General features: G+C 45.4%; 2 protein-coding genes across 3 annotated transcripts; both read right to left on the bottom strand.

Moving 5' to 3' along the window:
- Window positions 1–393: 393 nt before the first annotated feature.
- LOC136513942 (uncharacterized) lies at window positions 394–2,388 on the bottom strand. The gene is made up of 2 exons (XM_066507922.1): window positions 2,250–2,388; window positions 394–982 (listed from the first exon to the last, which is right to left on the bottom strand). The coding sequence occupies exon 2, from the start codon at window positions 978–980 to the stop codon at window positions 504–506; it is 477 nt and encodes a 158-aa protein (XP_066364019.1). The 5' UTR covers window positions 981–982; window positions 2,250–2,388; the 3' UTR covers window positions 394–503.
- Window positions 2,389–2,626: 238 nt separating this feature from the next.
- LOC136513727 (putative glucan endo-1,3-beta-glucosidase GVI) lies at window positions 2,627–5,967 on the bottom strand. Of its 2 annotated transcripts, none has more exons than XM_066507681.1 (2): window positions 5,667–5,967; window positions 2,627–3,793 (listed from the first exon to the last, which is right to left on the bottom strand). In XM_066507681.1, the coding sequence occupies exons 1-2, from the start codon at window positions 5,782–5,784 to the stop codon at window positions 2,820–2,822; spliced, it is 1,092 nt and encodes a 363-aa protein (XP_066363778.1). In that variant the 5' UTR covers window positions 5,785–5,967; the 3' UTR covers window positions 2,627–2,819. The 2 variants fall into 2 exon arrangements, with proteins under 2 accessions (XP_066363778.1, XP_066363779.1); XM_066507682.1 differs by lacking the exon at window positions 5,667–5,967 and adding an exon at window positions 3,891–4,099.
- Between the last annotated feature and the right edge of the window lie 10,542 nt (window positions 5,968–16,509).

The raw sequence follows: 16,509 nt of genomic DNA, 5'->3' as shown, positions 1-16,509 counted from the left end.
TGCACTCTTCGCCGCTCGTACGACTGATCCGCTTCATCGTGCGCACAATCGTTGTCTCGACTCTCCGATCCCCCTCTAAGCAGATCGCTGTGCTGAGCTGCCGGTCTCTGTGGTCAAGAACCTGTAACCATTTCTCTCTCGAAAGAAAAAAAAATGAACCTGTCACTATTTAAATGCAAGGGAAAATAACAGAGGAGCAATTCCGAGGCATGCACACCTGTTGTTCAACGCTGTGTGGTATACACACCAGGGTGCTCCGAACATGGGTAAGTATTGTCGAGTCACTGAGACACTGACAACTGCACGTTCTATTCAAGAATTTGGAACCTACCAACCGCATATTGCAACTCTGTGGCCACTCATCAGCAGGCGATTGAAACAGACAGGAAACCATGCTGGATTATACATTCCTCAGACATCCAACAGAGTTGAGAGCTATACAACAGACAACATAGAACCGTCATCCTCATGTTCATACAGCACTGAAGCAAACAGAATGTATGTTACACACAAAACATTGTGACAAAAAGTTCATACGCAAGGAAGCTCTCCAGACACATATGGCAGAAAAGAAGGTTTTCTGAAGGCTGGAGCTGGGCTACAGAAGACAGTTTGCTTCCATCATCAGCCTTCTCCCCCTTCCGTCCTAGTCCAGGATGTGCTGGCGCCTCTTCCTCGCCTTCGAAATCGCGGGCGTCCCGCAGCAAGGCCTCGAAATCGGTAGAATCAATTGCTGTCGGGAGGAGGCTACCAATGTTGTCCTTCGCTCCGAACCCACCAGCTCGTATGACGTCCTCAGTCGAGATGGCAGCTTCCATGTTCACATCAGCCTCATGGCCATTGAACGGACTGGTGTTTCCATCATCTGAATCTGGAAACGGATTCAAGGCCTCTTGAGATTGGCTTGGAACACTGTCTGTCACTGCATCCGGGTTCTTTTGTTCAGCTTGCTGTTTATTGCTGAAGTTCTTCCCATCCATGCCTGTGCTGAATTAGTAGATGTGAGATTCCTAGGCAAGAATACACAGGAATAAAATGGTTAGGGCCCCTTTGAAACGCAGAAATTTCACAGGGATCGGTTTTTCACTGGAAAATCGAAGGGCGTAAAAGGGCGTACCCAGTGCAGAGAGCTCCCGCTCTGTGCAGGGTCTGGGGAAGGGTTGTCAGTGGCAAGCATTACCCTCGCCTGTGCAATGCGAGGAGACTGCGACTCGAACCCGGGACCTTCCGGTCACAGACAGTAAGACTCTACCGCTTGCACCGAAGGAAAAAAGAAAATTTCCCACGTACCAAAGGAATGTGAATAAAGGAGCATCCTACTGCTAAGTGACGTTGTGTATACATCATAATTATTATCATTGAATCCAAGGGTGACTTCCACATAAACAAAAGAAACTCGTTCCTGCAAGAACAATGAAACTAAAATCCTCTCCAAAACAAGGTCAAAGTACACAGTTTGAGCTAACAGCTGGCTCCCCAAAATTTCCACTGGAGTATGGTTTTCGTCGTAAGGAGACTGTTTTATCTTTTTGACACAAACTGAACAACTTCAAACGGTTTAAGTACAAGAAGAAATTCCTAGCTTATTGTGAATCGAAGTGTTATAATTGTCCACTACTCATTGAGGTGGAACTGAAAACAGCATTGCCCATAAACCTCAACCAGGAAAGCTGAATAGATAAAATCATTTACAGTTTCAGCTTAAGCTTAAGCTTATTCAATACTTCACTAAACCTAAAAAGAGAGAAATTTCCATCCAGATTATTAAGGTTGGCACTCCGCAGCTCTTTAGACAAACTGTGGGCCAGTACCAATCTAACAGTTCAGGCATTCAGCATAAAGCCATTGCAATTGCAACCACAAAGTTCAGTCAATTTGTGGCTCAGTTGGAATCCAGTGCAAAGTTGCTACAGTCGCAACAAGAACAGTGTTAGACACCCAATGCACCCCCCGCCCCATTCGCCAAGACGCTGTAACAGAACAGATTTGCCACTATCTGTCCAAACAATCCCAACACTGCCCCTCCTAAGCAACAGAGATCGAGAAATCCCCAATCAACACACCTCCATATCTCGATTTCCCAGCAAAGCTACAAATCAACGCGCGCCGGCCGCGTCCAGGAGTCCTGATTTGCGAGAGGAATACTCCGGCGACCAAGCAAGATATCCCGTCCCTAGTCCCCACGAATCACTAGGGCAAGCCACCCGAAGTACGCGAGAACCCAACAGATACCAAAGGCATCATCGCACCTGCCGGGTTGACGAGCAGACTCAGCTTCGGAGGAGGAAGATTCAGGAACTCGCCGCCTCTTCTCCCGTCCTCAGCTCTTCTCTCTGCTGCGATCTGCGCTTCGGCCGGAGAAGTGTGGAATCGTTTGTTTCTCTTCGGCCATCAGTCTTCAGTTCTTCACCACACCAGGCTGGACCGCCACGTGCCGAGCGAAATGGGTACGTGGCGGGCTCTATGCGACAGCTGAGCCCAATGGGCCAGTAAGCTGGGCCACGGTTCCCTTTCGCTCAAACATTGTTGAGCCCAATAGGCCAGCGAACAGATTCACATCTCCATGATTGCTCAAAACAAAAAATGCTGCTCCATGAACAGAACACAAAAAACGCAGCAGAACACAAGTCGAAGTGGTCAAGTAGAGACAGAGACGCATGGCATACTGAAAGAGTACTACTGTATGTCTGTATCTGCTGAACAAATGCATCACTAATGACGACAGTAATGTGCTAAACAGATCCATGGCGGGTAACGCCGTGTACTGACATGCACTGTACACACGGACAGACTAGTGCTACTCCAGAAGCAGAAGCCTACTAGGAAGAACCCGCCGTGAAGTCGACGTGGTAGACCTCGCTCATGTCCGGCTGGAAGAGGCCGAAGTGCTGCTCCACGCCCTCGGCCTTGCCGTTCTCGTTGAACATGGCGAACAGGTACGTCTCCACGGCCTTCCCGGGCCGCCGCGGGGTGCCACCGCCGACGTGCCGCACCACGTTGTTGTTGTACGCCGCCGCGTTCTCCACGGTGGCGCCGTCGCCGCCGCCGCCCGACGGCCACCCGGTCTCCGACACCACCAGCTCCAGCCCCTGCACCCCGGCCTTCTCCACCGCCGCGTGCGTCGCGTCCACGATCGCGTCGAACATGTTGGTGTACACCACCCCGCCGTCCGTCACCGACGACACCGCGCCGCCGGCGTCCGCCGACAGCAGCGCGTACCCGAGCGCCACCTGCCCGCCGCTGCCCGAGTAGGCGAAGTACGGGTACACGTTCACCAGCAGCGGCGCGCCCCTGGACGACAGGTACGACACGATGGGCGCCATCACCGGCGCGGCCGCCTCGGAGAAGGCGCCCTGGGACGGCGGGTACGACGTGCCGAGCACGCTCGTGGCCACGGCCGTCGTGACGGGGACTCCCGTGACCCCCGCGGACCGGAGCGCCGACTCCAGGTTCTGCATGGCCGGGAGCACCTGCGCCGCGGTGTCCCCCGGGATGACCTCGTTGCCGGCGTTGATGTACCGGAACTGGACGGTGCCCGCGAAGGGCTGCACGTTGGTGGCCACCCACGACGCGGCGTAGGATGGGACGGACGCCAGGCGCGGGAGGTCCTCGTTCAGCGTGCCCAGGACGACGCCGATGCCGGAGCCGCGGAGCGCGTTCAGCACGGACGTGTCCGGGTGGAACAGCCGCACGTAGTTGATGTTCTTGGCCTTGTACATGGAGATCACCTGCTCCGGCGCCGGCAGGTTGTTGGCGACCATGCCGTAGTTCACGCCAATCGCACCCTCAGCTCCTGCGTTTTTAGTTTGATGGGTCAGGATTAGATTGGGTCATCAATCAGAACAAAAATAGAGTGACTTTGATCCTCAACAGAAGTAATCATCAGTTACCACAAACAAAATCTGCAAACTCAAAACTGTTGCCATTATGAAATGGTGAAGAAAAACGTAGCAGGTTGTGGCTTATTCCAGAGCAGAGCAGTGAAGGGAGTAGTTGGGGGAAGCAGCCAACAAATCTACAGACTACAGGGGACGAGCTACAACTACCAAATTTCCAAAGTAATTCCGTGCACAACTCCACGTCTCTTTACGTTTTTCTACATAGGATTTGCAATAACCAAGATCAACACCGTCACTCATAGTACTTGTAAAATAAGCAATGGATATACCTTTTGAACTCGGTGCCAAGGTCAAAGATATGCTTGTGAAAAGAAGAAAATACACCTTGGTGTCAAGGGTCCAAACACATCACTTTCAGTTCAGTTGTTAAAATAAAGCTCAAGTTAATTTACTAGACTGAGCAGCTTAGACGATGGATTCTGCGGCCAAAAGTCTCATATAGTTAGGCTCATAGCATGTCCAAGAGTCCAGCTACTATAAGATGCCCTAATTAGTCTAGATTCATAGTATTATTACAATGAGAACACATAAGAAAAATTGTTCAATGATGCATGGGCGAAACAGTTTATATACACAAGATGCCCTAATTTTCTTGTGATTTTTTTGGTTGTCTGATGCATTGGGCAAGCCTATGCAAGGGAAATTCCGAAATAAAAAAGAATTGTGCATATATATGACATAATTCGTATCAGCTGCCGTGTTTCCCTGTCAAATTAAGATGATATCGACATCTGACGGGAGACATAAAGCCCGTCTTAAAAGGGCTCTGCCTTTCTATTTCGTCACGCAAAAGTGTGCTCGGCTGATTACGGCTACTATAAATCAGGTGAGATGTACTAACATCTAATAACCAATGATAAAAATATGTTTTTATTGACATCTTTGGTAGGCCTTGGCCCAACTTTTCACACTCTACTGGCCGACGTGCTGTTTGAGTGAAAAGGACAGGATTGATCTAGTCTAGTGGCAATAGCAAACTAGGAGTTGGCCAGTAATTAGATACAGTAATTTGACTGCATCAAATCAAATGTATCGTGCACCGTACCAAACCTGAGTTCATTTCCAATGCCTGTCCTGCTACTAGATGAAGTGGTAAAATATCTTTTGCGTCAAAAAATATGAACGAGTAAAAAGATAGAATCCAAGCCAATCCCTGCTCTACGCTGTTTGGTTATTATAATTTCCAGGGAGACCCAACCAAGAACACAAAGGATAAACCTGTTAACCACCTCTACGGCTCTACCAGGAGGCAATAAACTTATCGGAACCACAGCCACTATTTGGCGCCCTCTTTATCCTAAGGTATCCCCCATTACGGAAAACGTTATCCTAATGCAGGTGCAACTGCAAAACTCAGATCTAAGAAACACCACCAACCTGAGTACCTGACCACCAACCTGAGTACCTGACCATTTGAGAATTGGGATGCAGGACCAGCAAAATTGCAGTGGGAAGAAAGGGAAAGTATCAAGAACATATCTTGAATAAAGTTTAGCTAGACAACAGGCTACTGAAAGAGCTCGACATGAACTGAAGAGAACAGAAGGAAGAGCGCGGGCGAAACTGGACTAATTAATCAAACGAAACGAAACTGCAGTGTTAATTGACGGACTAACGCACAGTGCCGCACTGGCAAGAGGAACGCCATGGGCGGGCAGAAGAACGCATAGGTGATAGGTGAACTGCTCACATCACATGAAGAAGACGGAACAAAAATGAACTTATGAAAGTGCAGGTGAACTGAACCGTCGGACTGCAAGCACTCACCCTGGAAGGTCGCCAAGGAGAGCAAGAAGCTGCAGGCAATAACCCATGGCTTAGCCATCCTCATCGTCGCCGCGGCAGCGGCAGCCGTCATCCTCGCACCACCACCGCACGCCGTCATCCCTCAGAACAGCGATCAGAAAGCGCAGAGCCCCCCTTCTTCTCTGTTCTCTCCTCTTCTTTCTTGTTGCTTGAAAAAGGCCGAGAATTTCTCTGCTCTGCCTGATGTCTGAACTCTGAACTCTGCCCTGCCGGCTGCCGCGCTCTGCTCTGTTTATATAAGGCAATGACGAGCAGGCGACGGGCAAGAAGCCGAGGAGAACTGCTCTGTTTACGTGCAGGGACTGGGAGTAGAGTAGTAGTGCCGTAGTGGGCCAAGTATCCAACGGGGGCAGCCACCGAACCGCACGACTCGGCGAGACAACTGCAGACACGCGCGCGCGCGGGGTCAAGCGAGCGCTGTGCGGCCTGCGCAGAGCTGCGGTTAGATACGAAACAGTTCGGATGACGAATCGACGGCGCTGTTGGTGCTTTGACCGCGTCGTGATGGTGATGGCGGTGATTAAAGGCGGGATTAGGATTCATTCACGAGTGATCTGGTTGTATTTGGTGAATCAAAGGGGGAGATATATGGGGAATTTATCTGGCGTTTGATTGACTATCGGCTGAAGATTACTGAGGATTTTTCGGATGAATCTCTGCGTAATAATAACATACAATTTCGACGGTCTGTTTCCACGGGTTGCAATGGATATTTGCTGTTCTTTTGCGAGACCACAAGGAAGATACACAAGTATCCGATTTGTAAACGGAAATAAATTCAGAACACTATATATGCACTAGTTTGCATAAACGGCATTTCCATTGATAAATAGGTACTCCGTGCATGCACAAAAATGATTTACTCCATCCCTTCTCAAAACAAGTGACTTTTTAGGTCACATGGAGTTTTCCGTTCTAGATTTTAATTGGTACTCAAACATACCAACAATATGTAATATTTTTTTATTACTACTTTAAAAGAAAAGTCTAGTTGTATCACTTAGGAAATTAAAACTCAATACATATGCCTGGTTCGCTTGTCTTATGAGCCGCACTATTTCAGCGAACGAATAATGTTTTTCTCTCACAATAAATCAGCGAACAGTACTTTCAGCCATGACTTTTTAGCAAAGTGAACAGGGCCATAGGAGCCTTATTTGAACTCAAATTCTAAGGCCTTATTTGAATGGACTAGGACTGGATAATTTATAGGATTTAGACTTTGGTAAGTGAAGCTGCACCACAAAAAAAAAAGATTAAAAGGTGCTTCCTAACAATAATTCCTAGGATTACTATCAAAGGTCCAACAAAAGAAAGAAAAATAAGGGCACTGAAGATCTACTTCCTCCATCCACGAATACAGTACGGGGGATACAGATGAATGGCGAGGTACGAGCTCTATTCAAGTGCAGAAATATTTAAATTTACATATAACCCAAATGAAATTTACGTACCAGCCTTCATGTTTAGATCATCGTGGTAGGCAGCTTCATCATGTTGTACATGAAGGATGACAAATTAAAGGAGGAATTAACATTAAACAATTGCACCAAGATCATACTTTATCTATGGAGAAATGAAAGTTATTACCTGCATTCAGGTTGAGATCAAAAGGTGCTCGGTCTTCATTCAAGGTTGCATTATGTTCTTGATCTTGGACAACATGGATTTGGCCTTCCCCAAACTCAGAGACAGAGGCATCTTCTCCTTCTTTTGCAGCAGAAGCTTGGTTTAGATCAGGTATTTCAGCTTCTTCATCTTCTTCAATTGGCGCTGAATTCAGATCTAAAGGCATGACAAAGGTTAATTCTGTTTACCTCTGTCAAAAAAAAAGAGAGTTAATTCTGTGCCTTTGCTTGACTTGTTTGTTGATTTCGGTTGCTGGTTACACTAGCTGTTTACACAGCAATGGAGGATACTATACTTGGCACCAGTGAGAACAGGCGACAATAAGAATGTTTTGGCGATTGTGGTGATGGTTTTGATACAATTTTTGCATTGGCTCCAAACTGTATATTAGTGTCCCCGAATTATATAATGCTATTCATGGAGGACAAATATGGCAGGAATTTATGCTGGTGGGATTTTTTTTTGTTGGCACTAATCTCCTGCGGTACAATTTTATCAAAAACTGCCATTTAAAGCATGCGTTACTCGATCGATCACCTGATCATAAAATCCAACGACCACAATAGATAACCAGCAGGCTTTAATGAGTATATTTGTGGAGGGAGAAAGTATTATACTATACGGTTTGGCGTGTTTACTTTTTGAGGATATCGTTTTCATGGATTCTGATCGTTATTGTTGTATTTTTTTATCAACTGTTATCATTTTCGAAACTACTAGAATATCGGTGTCATATGTGTTTCAACAATATCATATCGATTTTTCTTCAAAAAACAATATCATATCAATTTCGTTTTCGAGAAAAAAAATGTGAAACTGAAAGTGATTTGGCCTCCTAATTAACGATAGTTTCCAATCGTATTCATCCCTAAGTAATCACCTGTAACTATTTTAAGAGGCGTGGCCAAAGGGCCTAGCCCTGCAAGGCTGCAACGTGTACGAGGTGACAATGACATCATCCCACGTAGCCCCCTTAGCCTCGCCTAATTGTCCAAATAGCACATGTACGACTAGGGAGGACTCATTTGGAGTAATAACCAATTAAGGGCTCAGTCACAAAAAAAACCCAATTAAGGGCTCGTTAGTTTGGTTCAGTTTCGTTCCTGTCCCTGAACCGTTCAGGCCCGGATAGACCGCGGAAGCAGAAGAGCATATCTCCATTCCAGCCTTTTTTTTTTTTTTTTTTCGAGACACATCTAAGCGTATACACATTTCTAGTATAATTTGACTTCGAATCAGACCATATCGATCCAGACAGAACATGCCGTGTTTTGGACCGTTCCGGCCGAACCGAACGAGCCCTAAGTGTAGGATGATCATGATGTACTCCTAGCTATGACGTATAAATGGGACAAAAGAAAAACACTCTCGGGTCCAATTTGATTCTACAAAATCCATATCAAAGCAAGGTCCTGCCATGCTGCCAAGTCTTTCTACCCGATGTAGTCGTGTTACGTGTTTTCTTTCAATTATTTTTGGCTCATGCATGGAAGTTTTAGTAGACTACCTCCGACGCTCGTGTGACCCCACATGTCAAAATATATAGACTGAGTCAACTATAGTAAATCCCATGTTCAGTGCACCTCTGATGTAAAAGGTTTACCTCTCATGTAAAAGGGATTGTAGCATGTATTTGATGCGACACCTGTGCCGCGAGAAAGCGCCCCTTTGGCAGAGCTTCCTGCCTACTCCGGCTCCCGGGCTATAGGGGCATTGTAGCCGAAGTATAGGGGGAGTAAAAAAATCCGACTCCACTAGCACTATGAGAAAAGGAGAGAGTAGAGAAAATAGAGTTTGTCAGAGAAACCGGCGGGAGCTTCACCAAAAGAGGCCAAAGAAACAACACCCTAGACTGCACAAAATACGTTTTAAAAAAGCAGAGCCATATCTTTAGCTAGTGTCTACAACTATCGAGACGAAAATACCTAGATGTATGCTGTATACGCATGCAGATTTGTAGATGGAATAAAAGTCTCGTCCGATCCAACACCAAAAGATTAGGTCACCAAATGAAAGATGCTTGTACTGTACTTGAGATGTATATTATGATACCGATTTATGAGCCCACAAAGACCACAAACAAAAACTATGGCGGTTTATTAGCAAGACAAGATGGCCCGGTGGAGCACGAAAACAAAAAGATCAACACGCGGTTATAGGCCTACCGCTACCGCCTACCGGTGTGTGTGTCTCATCTGCATGCATAGTCCATGCATTGTCGTGGTCTGGAGATTAGGTGCAACGTATAATCCATCTACGTACCAACCAACCTGATGCATGATGGTGAACATTTCTTCACGTCAAATTAACCTCTCCCGTGAAAGATTTCCTCACTTGCCATTCTCGTCATGCACGCCTATAGCTGCGAGCTACTACAACCCAACAAGCATATATGCCAATGCACGCAAGCAATAATTCAGTTCGCAAGGCATATAAAAAGCTGATGAAACAAGGAACACGGTGCTAGCTTCTCTTCTTGCTCTTGAGGTGAAAAAACAAGAACAGCCGCTGTACAACACGTACTACGGCCTCAAAAAAGAACATGATAAACGTACGCTGTGTGTTGAAAGCGACAAAAAGTAAATATAAGTGCAAGCAAATTTAGGCCCTGATTTCCGCGCTACAGTGTTGAAGAAGCCCCAGCCAGGCGAACCATAAATCATTCATTTTGCGTTGAGAGAGAAAAAAATGATTTATATGAATAATGTTGTTACAGTTGTTGTTATAGGAGGAACAGTAAAAAAAAACTATGCTAAAACAGACTCTTAATTTACGTAGGAGCTAGACGGTAAAGAAAAAAAATTCAAAAAAAAAACTAGGTTCTAGTTCAATTTCGACGATGCACGAGTCCATGGCAAAGTGTGTGTTCTTTGTTTGTATGTATGCTATTACTGGTACTGGTTTATTACAGTGGATAAAAATGGGGTTTGGTGAAAAGGTCACTATCTAATATATTTGTAGTAGATGGTGCATGGGAAAGCGGCGCCGTTTGCAAACTATGGTGAGCTAGCAGCTGGGACACGCTCTTGTGCCCGTGTGTCATGGGCAGCGCAGCTAGCGGCCGTGTGTTTTCTTGGTTGAATTTGGTGTCACGCTGACTAATCAACCATATGCAGAGTGTGTCCAATGCTGCAGTGCAGGAGCTGCACGGCAGTTCCGTGACAGTTTTTGGCAGCTTAACTTGCGAGCGCGTGCAGCGCTCGTAAGATGTGTACGTGTTTGTCTGCTCTGTGGACGAGAATAAGCATGTTTTTGTTGGTTTCCGTCAGGGCTTATCAGCTATGGTACAATATTTTTCTTTCACAATAAACCAGCATCAGTCGGACTTATCAGCCCAGAGACCAACTAGACGAACAGTTTGAATATCTGCATGTAACGCACCATCACTTATTGGTTGTGTGCACACGTACGTACGTAAACGTACTATTACGTCAAAGCTAGTCGGCAGCAGAGATACATGCATTTTTTTTAAGAACAGGAGGGCCAAGGAGCCCCTACTGAAGATTAAATTAAATTAAACTTGCAGTTAGTTACAGAAATACAGTAGCAAGAGAAGAAGGCTATGGAACTAAGAAAGGGAAAAAGAAAAAAAACACAGAAAACACAAAAGGCCTCTAGTTTAGTCTAGATGACTTATCCATTCCAGAATTTTTGGGAAGTATTTTTTCTTTGCCCTGCTGAGCATCAATTCTAGCTCTGATCTAGAGATAGCTTTGCATCCTTGTCCTGAAGAAGGGGTTTGTCTAAATATGAGATTATTTCTACTCATCCAGATTGCCCAACAATGAAGAATTATGATCTCCATGAAGAACTTCTGGTTAATCTGGGCTCTGAAGTATTCTTGATTCTGAACAGAAGTAAAACTGTGATTAGTTTGAAGACCAATTTGATTCCAGGCCTGTGCTGAAAAAGGACAATCGATGAAAAGATGCTCAATGGTTTCTTCAGCTTGTGCATTACAGAGGACACAGTTAAAACTCTCTAGTTCCATATTTCTTCTTCTCAACATACTCCTGGTGTTCAGCCTGTTTTTAAGAATGAGCCAGAAAAACACCTTATGTTTATTTTAGCATGAGCTTTTCCATAACCACTTGTAACTAGCATGCAGTGGTATATGCCCACTAAGTTGCCTATAAGTCCTTGAAGAGGAAAAAGCATTTGAACCCCAGATAAAGCTCCACATGTCTTTTTCTTCAGTCTGTTGAACTAAAACCAGAAGTTGTTGCAGTTGTAGAAATTGAGGGTAGGCTTCTTCAGAAATAAGGAAATGGAAGAGATTCTGAATGTTTTCTGTACTGTTGGCTTCTGCAACTGTGATTGTTTTGTTTTTGGCAAAAGAGAAGAGTTCAGGGAAGCTTAGCTTAAGAATGGAGCCCTCCCATAAATCAGACCAAAGAATGCAGGTCCTCCCATCTTTTAAGTCCACTTTTGCTATACCTTTGAATTTATCTAGAAGTCTGATGATGTCCTTCCACCAGAAGGAGCCTTTATTGTTGCTAATTGGCAGTCGATCATTCCTATAATGAGTTTCCCAAACCAATTTCACCCAAGGGATCTCCTCTCTATTAAAGAATTTGTGAAGGAACTTGAGGAGGAGTACATCATTCCGAGTTCTCAAATTCAAGGCTCCTAGACCACCTTCTGATTTGGATCTGCAAACCATTGGCCATGCTGCACTTGCTGGTTTTTTAGAGTTTAGGTTTGACCCCCTCCAGAGGCAGTGTTTCCTATATTTATCAATTTATTCTATCACTGTACCCTGAAGCTTGAAAGTGCACATTGCAAAGGTTGGGAAAGCAGAGATGACAGAATTAGTTAACTGCAGCCTACCAGCTTGATTGATTGAGGAAGAGGCAGCAACCAGCCTTCTTTCACATTTACTGACTAAAGGGGAGAACTCAATTACTCTTGGCTTTTGCAGACCCAAAGGCAGTCCAAGGTAAGTGAAGGGAAGGCTTCCTTTCTGACAGCTGAAAGTTCTTGCCAAATGATCAAGTTTTTCCTCTGAAATATTTATTGGAACTATCATGGTTTTATTGTAGTTCACCCTTAGCCCTGTGGAGGATCCAAATGACTGTAGTAATTCCTTCAAGGCAAGCAGCTGTCTAGCTGAGGCTTGCATGACAATTAGTGTGTCATGTGCATATTGAAGTACTGGGAAATCAGAAGAATATTTGAGCTCAATGGGCAGTTTGAGAATTTATCTTTCTCTGGCCTTGTTCAGGATTGATTGTAACAAATCTGCTACCAGTAAAGGGGAGAGTGGGTCTCCTTGCCTTACTCCTCTCCTGCAATGCACAGTTTTCCCAGGCATACCATTTAAGAGCACTGAGGATGTGACTGACTGAAGGAATGATTTGATCAAGTTTTGCCATTTCAGCCCAAAGCCCTTTTTCAGAATTTGTAGAATAGCTTCATGTTCTACTTTGTCAAATGCTTTTTCAAAGTCCAGTTTTAGAATCACCAATTCTTTCTTGGATTTGTGACAGATGTGGAGATATTCTAAGGCCCAAGCAGTGCAGTCCTGAATTGTCCTCTTATTCATAAAACCATACTGATTTTGATGGATCAGCTTTGGTATCACCTTCTTAAGCCTATTTGCCAGTAGCTTAGTAATGATCTTCATTGAGGTGTTCAGCAAAGAAATTGGTTTGAAGTCATTAATTTAGGAGGCTCCATCAATTTTGGGAATGAGAGTTATGTATGAGGAGTTAATGCTTCTCAAGCAGCTGGTACCTTGTTGGAAAGAGTCACAAATATCATAAAAATCTTGAGCAATAAACTGCCAGCGTTTCTTAATGAACTCATTGGTGAAGCCATATGGACCTGGAGATTTATCGTTTGGCAATTCAGCAATCACACCATCAATTTCCTCTTTTATGAAATCTGTCTCCAGATCAGAGAGATCAATTACTGTTGGGAATAGATTTTCTAGATCAAATAGCATGCCTCCAAATTCAGAGATGCCCAACCTCTGTTTGTAAGATTCCTAGATTAGATTTGCCTTATGCTCACGCTGAGTGTGCAAGATATTATTATCATCTAGAAGAGAAGCAATTGTGTTTTTTTCTATGTCTCACAGTTGCATGTGCATGAAAAAGTTTTGTTCCAGCATCTCCATCTTGAACCCATCTGATCTTAGCTCTCTGTTTCCAATAGATTTTCTGCATTTTCAAAATTGAGACCAATTTGTCATAAAGCAAGTTCCTAAAATTCCATTCCTGAATGCTCAAGTCTCTTGGTAACTCAGTGGTCTCAAACAAGTAGACTAGTGATTTGACTTGCTGAATGAGCTTCCCTAAAGAAGAGAGATTATTTTTCCAGACTTTCAAAACCCCTCTCAGGTGCTTGAATTTTGCTGTAAGACTCTTTGCAGGATCATGTTCCTGTGAATGAGTCAACCATGCTTGCTGAGCAGTGAGCTTGAATGAATCAAATTGCAGCCAATAACTCAAATCTAAATACTTGTTTCTGCGGTCGCAGCTTTGCTCTGCCATCACGGAGCCGATCTTGGTCGAACCTCCACGTCTCCGTGTTCCTAGGAGGCGTCCTGCTGTTGAATGCACATTCTCACCGCCACGTCGTAGCGGGAGGCTTGCGGCCAAGAGCAGATGCAAAGCCTCCAACCCGACCGTGCAAGCACAGAACGTGTTGATGGCAAAATGGGGAGTCCGCAAGCAGGATCAGGCGCCGCAGGCCGTTGCGGAGGGCGATTTCGATGAGTACATGGCTGTATTCGACGAGCCTCTCTCGGAGTCCAAGCGCGAGGCAATCAGGATGCTCTTCCCGGCAGGCTGCGCGATTGACGGCATCCAGCTGGTGGAGGGGGTGGAACTTGAGGTTTAGCCTACCTCTGGGTATCCGCCATAGGTCGTCCAATCGTTGCCCATGGCCTAGTTTACTAGCTCGATGTCGCTCGGCCCGTTGCTGCTCTTAGTCTCTCTTGTGGTAGTAGCCGGGCTTCGTCGTAGTTTTCTTTAGTTTCGCTTTTTTCTCCTCGCCTAGGAAACCTTTGGTTACCTAGTGTTGAGCCATTTGTTATTTGGTTTGGTGTTGTCTACTTCCTCTTAATGAAATACGTGCTACACGGCACGTTCGAGAAAAAAAAAATCTAAATACTTTTGCTGCTGGGATAACAGTGTTAATCTCAATAATGCAAGGCCAATGATCTAATGTTTCCATAATTAGAGACTTGGCAGTAGTATTAGGGAAATTGAGAGTCCAGTTAGCTGAGGTGAAAAACCAGTCAAGTCTTTCCAAGAGGGGCTCTATTTGCTTGCTGGTCCAAGTGAATTGCCTTCCCAACAAGGGAATTTCCACCAATCCCAGGTTACTGATGGCTTCATTGAAGAGAAACGTTTCTTGTACGTCTGCACCCTCTTTGTTTCTATTTTCTGGCCTCCTCATTAGGTTGAAGTCCCCAACAATTAACCAATCTAAGTCATCTGGTGTCTGAATATTTTTTAACCAGTTTAGGAACTCTCTTTTCCCATGAAAAGTGCATGGAGCATACACTGTTGTGAGGAGCCAGGCAGCTCCATTAAGCTGAGAGGTGAGTGTAACAGACATGGCAAATTCATTCTGAAAGGCTAGCTCTCCTCTAAACTGTCTGCCTTGCCAAACAACTAAAATTCCTCCTGAAGCCCCATTGGAGGGAAGATGAATGAAGCTGTCAAAACTTGATGGGTAGAAATTTCTAATAAAGGGCAAATCAAAGTTCTATATTTTAGTTTCTTGAAGACAGACAATGTTACACTGGGTTTCAACTACTTTATCTCTGATGGAGTTCCATTTTTTATCAGAGTTGAGACCTCTGATATTCCAACACAAAACTTTCCAATGTCAATTGTGATTCATTAAGAAACCATTAAAATATAAAAATAAAAAAAGAGAATGGACTAGCCATTGTTCTTCCTGGTGCTGCTCTTGTCATTGTTCTTCTTGCTCTTGGGGGTCTTATTTTCTTTCTTGCTAGCTCCTATTGCACCCACATCCTCCTTCTTCATCAGAAAGTCATCAGTCAACATCTCAGCGTCAATCTGACAAAGCTCCTTTCCCAGGTCTCTTATAACAGAATTACTGATTATAGGAGGCTCGCTGGAACAACTTAAGTAGTTGGTTTTCCCACAGGAGTCCTGTTTGAAGCCTTTATTCCTAACCTTTAACCTGTTGCTCCTTCTGACGTCTGAGTCCACCAAATACTCCTTGGCCCTACCACTCTTGGTTCTTTCTACCCTTTGGGGGGGGGGGGGGGGGGGGGTGCTGTTATCATTGACCTCATCCAGAGAGTCAAGTTCTTCTCCAAGTGCTTCCTCTTCTTCAGTAGAGATTGGCTTCCATTCTGAGAGCTGAAGACAATTCACATGATTGGACTTGGAGCCCACTTTTGGAATCTCAAGAGTGGATGTTGGGCCACTGGGGTTTAGGAGGCGAGCTGACTTGGAAAGTACAAAATCCTTTGCCCAAGTGACATGTGATGGGTCTTGCTGCAGGGAGTAAAAAAGGCAGCCCACTCTTTTGGGATCTCTACAGTCACAGAACTTGTTGGGCCCGGGATCTCCCGCACGGGTGAGCCGACCGGTCACCGACGTTCTCGCACACATACTCTGGCTAGAGGTAGAAGAGGGAGAAAGAACAGATCGCGCGCACACACAGCACAAGCACCAGCTTTGGTCGAAGCTCTGCAGAGGAGATGACAAAACTGAACTCTCTCACTTTACTGAGTTGCAGTGCGAAGCTATATATATAACTCTACCCATCTAATCATAGTACACAGACATGTCAGGCTGCCATGCTGCTACAGTGACTAGATGTGACAGCAGGGCTGACTTTGGCGCCTGCCCCTGCTGTGGCTACGAAGGTGCTGATGAAGCCGCGAGCTTCCCCCATGCCCGGACTGTCCCAGTCTCAGGCCGCCTTCTCGTCGAACACGACGTCACGCGAGACAACCACTTTGCCTTCGCATGGGTCATAGAGCCGGTACACCTTGGTACCTTCCTCGTAGCCCAGGAGCACCATCGGTGTGCTCCTGTCCTCCAGCTTGGTGAGGACCGGCTTCGTCTTCCTGACGTGGCCGATGCAGCTGAATGTCTGGAGGAAGGACACGCTCGGCTTGCGCCCATACCAAGCTTCGAACGGCATCACACCCTTCAGGGCCTTTGTGGGCGCGCGGTTG

This window comes from Miscanthus floridulus, chromosome 16 (genome assembly GCF_019320115.1).
Source record: "Miscanthus floridulus cultivar M001 chromosome 16, ASM1932011v1, whole genome shotgun sequence".
NCBI classification, from domain to species: Eukaryota; Viridiplantae; Streptophyta; class Magnoliopsida; order Poales; family Poaceae; genus Miscanthus; species Miscanthus floridulus.
This window is presented reverse-complemented; position numbering and strand designations above follow the sequence as displayed.

Bases quoted from the DNA above. Each gene is read 5' to 3' on its own strand.
- LOC136513942 (XM_066507922.1), bottom strand. From the start codon at position 980: ATGGATGGGAAGAACTTCAGCAATAAACAGCAAGCTGAACAAAAGAAC.
- LOC136513727 (XM_066507681.1), bottom strand. From the start codon at position 5,784: ATGACGGCGTGCGGTGGTGGTGCGAGGATGACGGCTGCCGCTGCCGCG. The intron at 3,794-5,666 runs GTGAGTGCTTGC...CTAAAAACGCAG, and splicing joins CTCCTTGGCGACCTTCCAGG to GAGCTGAGGGTGCGATTGGC.